This window comes from Nicotiana attenuata, chromosome 11, assembly GCF_001879085.1.
Source record: "Nicotiana attenuata strain UT chromosome 11, NIATTr2, whole genome shotgun sequence".
NCBI classification, from domain to species: Eukaryota; Viridiplantae; Streptophyta; class Magnoliopsida; order Solanales; family Solanaceae; genus Nicotiana; species Nicotiana attenuata.
This window is the reverse complement of record NC_031999.1, coordinates 46,244,388-46,254,876: the sequence shown is the minus strand read 5'-3', so window position 1 is coordinate 46,254,876 and position 10,489 is coordinate 46,244,388. Positions and strand designations below refer to the sequence as shown.

Below are 10,489 nucleotides of genomic sequence, written 5' to 3'. Positions count from 1 at the left end.
TTCAGGTTAGCTTGCTTGAATCACACACGAATTGCTTGCAAAATTGCCTTGCTATTTTGCTCTCAATTCACGTTTAACTTCTGCTTATGTGCGTTACCTGTAAAAGAGAACAACACTGATATTTATAGAGTTAGTAAATAGAGATTGACTAGGATTCTGATGCTACTCTTCCTCGGTGGAAGAGTTCTAGTTGATCTCAACCTCTAACTCCTCCTCTTTCTTCAACTGTGTTCTCTTTGAGTAAGGAGTCATTCTCCTTATCTAATATGCAACCTTTCGATCAGGACCAGGAGATATTACTGCTTTCAAGTTAAGTCTATCTCCTTCACGTGCATCTCACATGTTCGAGTCCGTTCATATCTATGCTCCACTAGGATGGAACTGGTCCATGTCTGAGTGCCTTTGTCAGTCTTCAAAACTAACCTTACTTGGGCCAACACAAGACCAAACGATTTTCCATAAAAGGCCTCATACCATTCAGATCTAACATCTTATTAGTAGATTATTTTTCATTTCTACTTTCTATGTGGGACTTTTTTCACACACACCCAACAATCTCGCCCTTGAACTAAGTTCTACATGGAAAGTAAAAAAGAAAAAGAATCTACTTGTAAGGCGTTGGATACTCTTAATGGTGTGAAGCCTTTTAGAAAGAGGCATTTGCATTTATATCCAGTTTTGGGATAACAATTGAAATTATACCCCCACTTTGCACGAAATTTGTAAGTCTACCCACTTTAGAATCAACTTTAGACTTATCGGGTCTGAAGTTGAAAAAAAAAATTAGTCTGAAGTGCAAATTGCACTTAAGATGCACTCAAGGCCAAGTAGGTATGAAGTGTAACAAATGTTTTCATGCACTTAAGGCCAAATAAGTTTGAAGTAAAAAAAAAAATTGCGCTTAAGATGCACTTAAGACCAAATAGGTCTGAAGTGCAACCACTGTTTTCATGCACTTAAGGCCAAATACGCCTGAAGTGCAAATTGCCCAGAAACATAAACTTGTTCTTCGAATTTCAACAATCCAATACACGATTTAACACCTAAATTTACTCCAAATGAGCTTAAATCTGAAACATAACCTCTAAATATCATCAAGAACAAATCACCATCATCAATTTGTCAAAATAACAATACATCTAACAAACTCATTTTGCAATTAAGAAGAAGAAGAAGAAGAAAAAGCCCTAAGCAATAGTAAAAAATGAAGCGTCACAGCATCTCACTACTATAAAACAACATAAACCACCTTAAAACATGCTCACAAACACTATATAAATTCATCGTCACCTTTGTTTCACAGCGAATAAGAAGAAGGAGGAGAAGGAGGAGGAGGAAAAGGCCTAAAGGCGTCTGTACTTTGGGTATTAGTAAAAAATATTTAAAAAAGTAGCTACAAGTTAAATGGGGCCGACCAAACAGGGCGTCCGTTGAAATATTTACTTTTAGAAAACCATGTGAGTTTAGCCCAAAACGGACTATATCACACATGTTAAGAGTATCTTTGGGTTGTTTTAGCCTAATAACTGGTATATTAGAGTTAACGGTTTGGCGGGACGAGTACCAGAGTAGCTCAATGAAAGCGTGGTCGGCCCATAACCCACAGGTCCCAGGATTCGAACCTGGCTCTGATACCAATTGTTGGGCTAAAACAACTGAAAGATACTCTTAATACAGAGTGATATTGTTCGCTCTAACCCAAACAAGCATGATTTTTCCTAAAAGGCTTCACGCCCTTAAGAGTATCCAACTTTATATGAGTGGTTTATTTTCTTTACTTTTCGTGTAGAACTTTGTTTAGACACCCAACAGTATTCTGCCAATTAACTAGTGTGGTTAGGAAATAATCTATTAACTTCCTCATGCTTTTAGAAGCCATAGATTGATACTCCTGTCAGCATTGAGAATGCAAGAAAATCAAGAGAGAAAGATAATAGACAAGCATATATCGACTCTGCATAGTGCCTCCCAACATTACAAGCTTCACTAGTATCTTACATTATACATGTGTCTCCTTATTATGGATCGAATGTAACGAATCCTGGAGATCGAGAGTCAAGACTGGCATGTCATTTTCAAGACTGAATGCACATACCATTCTTCAGTCTTTTCCACTTCTACCAAATTTTAAATTGACAACTTGACAAGGAGAAGAGTATCTAACACTAGTTCCAATGGTACTTTACCCTTCCGCTAACATGGAGTATAAAATTCCGACCTTGTAAATTACACGTTGAGGGGGGGTTTCTTGTTTGATTTACGGTTGAATTATTTGAAGATTATAATGCGTTGCTATGAATAATAACACAAAATTTGTTATGCACTTTTCTAATAATATGCGGACAGTACATTTAATGATTGCCTAATTTAAGGATAGTTTTGTCTTTAGATGCTCTAATTCACGTCTTGTTACACAATATTTTTATCCTGCATTGTTTCCCGTACAAAACAATATATACATTCATGTGTAATTTATACTAGAATTAGTAATACATTATCTGGTTTCTAGTATTAAGCGCAGCATAAGTTATACGAAGTTTAAAACCTGAATACAACAAATCAAACGTTATATTAGTTACACAAAGGTTATATCAGTTGTGAAGATTTAATATGTAAACTAAACGTTCAAGTAATACGAAATTTTATATAGAACTTAAATTTTCTTCAACTCAAACGATTCCAAAGATCCATCAGTGTACTCTTCGCTCAAATGATTCATAATAGTGAAAAGCTCATCCAGATCTTCGCAAAACAAATTACCATCTCCCCAATCAATGATAGAATCCCCATACACACAAAAGAGACTAAAAGCCTTTAAATGGTAAAAGCAATTTTCTTTCTGATCTCCTAAGATTTGACTCCCAACATTCATTGTTGAATTCCAGAAGTCCAAAAGAGCTCAGGAAGAACTTTGATGACAAATAATGCATATGCATTATGTAGGATCTCAATAAAATGATTTCCAGGTTTATGTACCAATGCCTCTCTTTAAAAGTTGAACAGACTTTACCAAGGCAGTAAAACGAATAAAAGGAGACCATAAAACCAAGAAACAGCAGAAAAACAGTAAAGGATTGATGAGATGAAATCTATTTCCAATCATCTTTCTAGACCATCGAGTTTCCCCCAGCACTAGCTTGTTTTTTGCTGACTTATTATGCAGAGCTAGAAATACGAAATCAAACATGGAGGTGGTGACATATGAACCAACTATTTCAGGTAGTTGAAACTCTAATGCAAGAAACATGCAACAGAAAGTAGTCATCTGAGACTACTTAGTGCTACAAATGGGCATACCAGTAATTTAGATTAATATCAAGCTTCAAATTCAATGAGCACCCCTATCATTCAAATGGAAAAGAGTTTCTACAAAAAAAAAATAGAAGGGAAAGGGGGGGGGGGGGGGGGGGGTGAATTAAAGAGAACTGGCAATTCCAACTATTCAGTTATTCTTCAATAGTTGATACAGAACTTCATTCTTTTACTGTGTAGCAATCGACATCACTAAAAAGGTATCAATATAATTTGGTTGTGAGTCTATCTGCAAGAAATTTGCTACTACAGTACCTATGTACAAAAAACAGCTAAGTATTACACCTCTCGAGGCAAAGCTTCTGAGAGAAATCGGCTTTTGATTACTACTATGCCGATAAGATAATCAAGTGGTGGAATACCACCAGATGTAACAATTACTGTGTATCTACCTCTCCTAACCGACATCAAGCCAGAAAAAATATAAATACACAGAGAAAAAGTATCAAAACAAGAAAAATTTTAACCATGAGCCACCTGTTTGATGATATTCGGTTCAAGTACTTCAACAAAGCACCTTGTGCACCTTCAACATTTGTCAATGACTCGTCCATGTTATCATCAATCCTGAAGACATCAATCGGGCAATTAGTGATAAACCAAAGTAGTAAGGCAAGAACAAGGAGAACAAAATAACATATCGCTAAGTGGATTTCAACTTCATGTTCCTACTGAAAATGTATAAATAAGTTGCTTCTTGCTTCCCCAATCAAACTCTGCCTTTTAACCTTCCCCAAAATATGTCCATTTTGCCTAAAGGAAAAATTTATCGATAGCAATTCATATGACACTCTTTCAATTCTTGGAAAATCGTGAAGTTTTTGACACAATTCTGCTAAAAAAAATATCAATATACAACTTTCAAAATTCAAATTCATCTAACTATTTAGATTTTAAGCCTTGATGTGATATTTTCTCTATCAAACTAACTTTTCAACCTTGACTTCAATAACTTTATCCGCTCATAGAATATAAAAGTCAAAATAACATGTTAAACTCCATATTAAGTCAAATTTTATGAATATAAATGGGGAGGGAGTATATACCAAAAAGTATATCCCCCCCTAGTTTTTCAATCAGTTTATATGGCCCATAATTTATACTTCTCAACACCATTTTTTACTTGTTTAATTTTTGATCTAGCATCTGGTACAGATATATTAGATTTTTGTTATTGTTCTAGAAGCTACATACTAAACATCACCAAACCACTCTTTCAAACTAAGATAAAAATTGACCAGAAGAAAGATAATTAGAAAGATCCCAGTTATAGAAGAATACTGTCATTTTTTAAACAAATAGGTCAAACAAAATGAGGCGAGAAGAACTTCATACAGAATTCAATGCCATCAAAGTTAACATTCTACGTCATATGCAATTTGAGAATTCAATCACTGAACTAACATTTGGGTAGCTTTTCTCCAATTATATGCTGATATTACATTGAAAGTAAATGTCAGCATAACGCGTTTATTTTTCTTGCTAACTTCATGATAAAAAATCCTTCCACCCCCACCCCCACCCCCCCCCCACCCAAAAAAAAACCAAACTGGGAGGGGCTCAAACATGGACAACAGGAAAATGAGGTAACAGAAAATGTCAGAGCATTTGAAAGCAAACCAGAAATTTGCATCACGTTGCGTGTGTTGCTCATACTTATGATCAAACTGGTGAAAAGACTCGCCAGAGGCATAATAATGATTTTGTAATTTATTCTCAAGCAATCTAGGATCCAAGATCCAAATCACCAAAAAGTAATACAACCTAATTAAACTTCTTCTTTAGTCCTCATGAAACTCTTATTCAATACTAGGATAGTTAAAGACCTACTAGATTTAACTGTCCAACTAGCAGCCAAGCTACGTCAGGTGGCAGGTCACCTATTTAACAGTCTGATTTGCTGGGACCAATCAGATTTAATTACATTGCTGTTGCTCCCAACTTCTTCATTCAGATTAATAGACAGATAGACTTGTCATATTTCTTCTTCCAACAACAGTACTCAATTTACACAAATGTATAGTTTAGAGATCATAGATTTATATCTAACTATAGCAACATATTTAGTTGGGTGTTCTTAGTCTGTGCACCATGTACACCATTACTAAGGACCAGTGACTTTTATCACTTCAAGATTAGTTTTCAAGATTAGTTTTCTAGTTGCTCTGTTTCTCTCATTAAAAGATCTGATTTCCACTGCTTTTCTACAATTCAAGTATCTTTGATTCCGTTACAGCAGCAGCCACAAATTTTGCAATTCAGATAAGAATACCGCTTTTACAAATGATGTACAATAACCAAAGGTGATTGGGCCAACTTATATACTTCTAATATCCACAGAGGAAACATGAATTCAGCCCCACTTTGACATAGAAAGAAATTCTGCTTCTAACGCCCTTTCCATCTAGGGCTCTAATCACGGATAAATATATTTGTTTAACATATTATCCAACAATTAGAGTGCACAGAACGACGGACAAATGTCATATATTTAGGGTAGGAGAGAAAGCAAAGCCAAATTTTACATGAAATATAAATTTTTAAAAAAACACACTCAAGGATTTTTCTACCTGATAGCAAGCTCCCCTTGCTGTGCAACCATTGTAGCTAGATGGGTGAAGATCCCACTCAATTCTGAAATAGTGGATTCAACATTTTGAAGAGCACTTGCCCTACTTTGCGAGTAACTTTCTTGTCTTGGAACCACTTCTTGTAACATGGACATTTCCATTTGGTGAGATGGAGGATTATCTGAAGCCAACCTCCGCCTGAATATGCAAGGTAAAGACCAGAATATTTGAATATACAAGAAATTTCAGCATAATCAAAGAAGGCAATATTATTGTTTAAACACCTGAAAAATCAATCAGACTCAGTTTCCTCACCCTAATCGAGAAGAAGGAGATGATAAGAGGCAAGAAAGAAAAATCCCCTGGCACTAACCTCCAATTATTGGGTTTTTTTCTTCTAAAATTGGACAAAGTAGGAGAGCCAGAAATAAAGAACAATGTTTTATCAATCCAAAATTGGGACGACAACAACAACATATCCAGTATAATCCCACAAGTGGGATCTGAGGAGGGTAGTGTGTACGCAGACCTTACCTCTACCCTGTGAAGGTAGAGAGGCCGTTTCCAGAGACTAATCCAAAACTGGGAGAAGGAACTAATTATGACAAGCAGCATACANCCCCCCACCCCCCCCCAAAAAAAAAATCCAAAACTGGGACGACAACAACTACATATCCAGTATAATCCCACAAGTGGGGTTTGGGGAGGGTAGTGTGTACGCATACCTTACCCCTACCAGTAGAGGCTGTTTCCGGAGACTAATTCAAAACTGGGAGAAGGAACTAATTATGACAAGCATCATACAAGACGATAACCAGTAGGGAGATGATATAGGGGAAAAGAGAAGATTTTAGGAGCTCCCCTTAAGAAGAAACCCAAAGAGAGATTAATCTGGTATTGCATGAGTGCTTTTTTTTCTTCTTCTTTTTCTTCCCGGTCATGTTTATCGGGGAAATCCTAGGTGGGGTTTGCTTCAAAGCAGGTGAAATTTTCCCAAAATTCCTTTTTTCAGTTTTTCTATTTATCAACCAAATGCCATTAGAGAAAAGTTTTTTAGCTTTTGAAAAAACTGAAAACCTATTCCAGATGTCATTCAGGGTTTTTTCCGAAAATTGAAATTTTTTTTCTAAATGGTACTTGGTTATTTTTCCAAAAAAATGAAGNTGAGCGCGGGTACCCAAAGTGACGTGAGATTGAGCCTGAGGGGCTATTATTGTTCTGAGATGTTGCCCGGAGGGCTGTTACTGTTCTAGATGTCGCCCGGAGGGCGGATGTGGTGATACTTGTGAGCACGTGATTTTTCGCCCTACATGAATTACTACCCCAAAAATTCAAACAAAATGTATTTCTTTCATTTATTTTGCAATTTTGTGAAGTTTTTGTGTTATTTTCTATTAATTGTCTGCGTTTTATTTGTGCATTTTAATTCATATGAAAAATACAAAAATACATTTGGCATTTGCTTGAGATTTAATTTCATATTTTAGGATTAAGTAGTAGATAGAATTGCTAAAAAAATAAATAAATACAATTGACTGGTCCATGACAAGTGTAACGATTGAAGCATATCATAATTGACAATTTAGTACGATTAAGAAAAGATTAAGTTACGGTTTAGACTTGCTTCTGCAATAAATTTGCAGTTTTCACATTTAATCGCCATTCCGTAGAAGTAGAAACGTGTGGTCCTAAAAGAGAATTTTGTCACATGAATGGGGACATAGGGAGAAGCAAATATAAGACATAGAGCGGTCTTTGGAACTTACCTTAATTGATTACTGGCCTGAACCCCATTTGCAGGTAACCTGATTTGCATGGAACAAAAGGAGAAAAGAAAATTAGAAAGAGCTGGCACTGACTGGCACAGAGATTCATTATCTACCAAACAAGATCAAAATGCCTGTCCTAGAGATAAACTTACAAAAAACAACTACACACACATACATATATATGTACATATGTGTGTGTATACGTATATAAACAAGTCAGTTTATAAAAAAAATTGGAAAACCAAATGCACATATATCAAGAGTTAACTAGCATTAAGATCAGGATCCCCAATGACAAGAGACCCATAACTTGTTCAATAATTTGACACTCACTTCTATCCTACAGCAAAAATATATCTACATCATCGAGTCAAATTTACATATGTTATAACATGCAGATCTAATTTCAAAATCTAACTTCTACTCCCTATGTCAAACAACTAGCAAACTAACTGATTAAATCTTTTTTGATAAGTAAATGTACTGAGTACTGACCAAATCTGTTAAAATTATAAGCATTTTGCAACCAGCCATTCAGTTGTAACAACAGTTTACTTACATAACTTAATGGGATCCACACATCTCAAAAACTAATCATTGTGATCAAAGTCACTTCCCCTACTAAGCCAGGAAGAGAAAAGTACGCTTACACTGATGAGGAAGAGAAAAGTACGCTTACACTGATGACTCTGGACCACCTCCTGTTGGAGGAGTCGACCAAGGGGGTGGCTCTGCTACAGTCTTTTGAGGTTGCCTCAAAGGGTTTTCTCTTGCGAGATTTGTAGAAAATATTTGTTTCCGATCCTCATGTGCTTTCATATTCTGCAGTGAAAAAAAATAAAATTCTTGAGTTAGGCGATGAGTCGTCTACTTCAGGGTGCTAAAATGAAAAATGTTAACAGCCCACTTGGCATCAACCTTTGTCCTTGTAGTTAGTGCATCCTGGAAAGATTTTGTAGCAGCCATTAGTCTGGTCTTCAAATCATCACAAACAGCAGTACAATGAACAACTCTATCTTTTGAATGAGTTCCATCAGCTACCTCCATATCTTGGAGGGTTTGTAAATCAGAAACTCCTACGTTAAGTGTCGTGATATCATTTTTTATCAAAGCTGTTAATTCTTGGATTTCTTTGCTTGGATCGTCAAAAATGGATGATCGTTTTGCCACTGTATTTTGATCCAAACATAAAATCTGAAGTCAGCTAGGCAATTGGAACTTTAAGCAAATGCTACAAAGCAAACATACCAAAAGAAAATGATGATTCACTTGCTTTATATGAAAGCACCAAACTCCTCATCCAAGTGAACCATCAAAAACAGAACAAACTGATGCAAAAGCACTAAGCATCGAGAACACAATTTTCTCTATCTTAAAGTGAACATCAAGGATTTTCTATGTTCTACTTAAATAATTCAGCAAAATGGAAACTGGTCTCTTATATATAAATCAAAATACTACTGGATTACAGTCCTACACTTACTAACATCTTAAAGAAACCAAAGTTATCAGTGTATGTCTACAGCCACTTCATAAAGTAAAAAATATTATAAACCAAATCAATTATTCGCTATGAAACTGAACAAATTAATCTCCTTTGTTTCAGGAATCTAAAAATCCTAACTAAAGGAACACTTTGAGGAACATCTGAAGAATTTTCATCAGCTCAGCCTTCGATTCCGTGTGATTGAAGACCTATTGTAGTATCCCGACTGCACCCCAGGGCAGAACGTTAAATTATAATAGGTGAACTAAGCAACAACAAGGTATGATTTCTGTGCAATAAGCGCTAATTGGCTATATGAATCACCATTGACTGTTTTAACTCTTCTCGTCCAGTACGATGCAAATATGAATAAAAAGTAAAAGCACTGTATATTTCTAAACGTATTAAACTATGAAAGACTAAGGCTAAACAACTCATAGAATGCATAGGACTACAGTAAAAGTGCTAACTTCTAAAACATACATTTCACTAAATCCCAAAATTTACAAGATAGAAGCCTATAATGCTCATGTACTCAGTTTCATTGGCTAGCAGGAAAGATTTCAGTTACAGCTGAAAATCAAGCTACAGATAATTTGACAAAAAATCAATTAGCAGAAATAAATAAAAAACACGGAAATCAAGATGCGGAAACATACATTTGGCGAGTCTATCAATTTTCTGAGAGGTTTGGTGGATGCTTAACCCAATTTTGGAAGCCTTCTTGTTAAATTGGGATCGATCCGGGGTAGCTGGTGATTTTGAGGTAGAAGGGGAAAAATTCTGTTGTGATTGATCAGGAGCGGTGGTTCCTGCAATCTTCTTCAATGTTTTGGACAGAGATTCGAACTCGGAAGTTCGATCTCGGTACGTCCAAGCTCCAGAAGACGCCATTGACATTTGATAAAGGGCACAACGATGCGATCTAATTGCAAATGTTGGTCATGATATGGCGGGGAAGGAACCTTGCCGGTGAGATGCCAATGTTGTGGGGTTAGAAGATGTATTCATGCCATCGAAAATTGGAAAATATGCTGTAATGTAAGGATTTGCTTCATAAATTTGATGTAACTAGTCTTATAACCTGTTTGGTAAGCTTCTTTTTTGCCAAAAGTATTTTTTTTTTTTTTTGTCAAAAGTATTTTTGGGCAAAAATTGAGGTGTTTGGCCAAACTTTTGGAAGGAAAAAAAGTACTTTTGAGGAGAAGCGGAAGCAGAAAAAAGTAGCTTCTCTCCGAAAGCACTTTTTTGAGAAGCACTTTTGAGAAAAATACACTTAGAAGTAGTTTTTTAAAGCTTGGCCAAACACTAATTGCTGCTCAGAAGTGCTTTTCAAACTAATTAGCCAAACA

General features: G+C 35.8%; 1 protein-coding gene across 1 annotated transcript; it reads right to left on the bottom strand.

Annotated features, from left to right (window-relative positions):
- On the bottom strand, positions 3,416-10,184 carry LOC109234446 (syntaxin-31). Its single transcript, XM_019400446.1, has 6 exons — positions 9,797-10,184; positions 8,570-8,820; positions 8,331-8,473; positions 7,649-7,687; positions 5,883-6,080; positions 3,416-3,879 (listed from the first exon to the last, which is right to left on the bottom strand). The coding sequence occupies exons 1-6, from the start codon at positions 10,035-10,037 to the stop codon at positions 3,720-3,722; spliced, it is 1,032 nt and encodes a 343-aa protein (XP_019255991.1). The 5' UTR covers positions 10,038-10,184; the 3' UTR covers positions 3,416-3,719.

What these genes read in the sequence shown, in the direction of transcription:
- LOC109234446 (XM_019400446.1), bottom strand. Translation starts at nt 10,037, where the DNA reads ATGTCAATGGCGTCTTCTGGAGCTTGGACGTACCGAGATCGAACTTCC. An exon ending in CAGGCCAGTAATCAATTAAG is followed by an intron (nt 6,081 to 7,648) that starts GTAAGTTCCAAA and finishes TTGCATATTCAG; the next exon opens with GCGGAGGTTGGCTTCAGATA. An exon ending in CAAGGGGAGCTTGCTATCAG is followed by an intron (nt 3,880 to 5,882) that starts GTAGAAAAATCC and finishes TGATGTCTTCAG; the next exon opens with GATTGATGATAACATGGACG.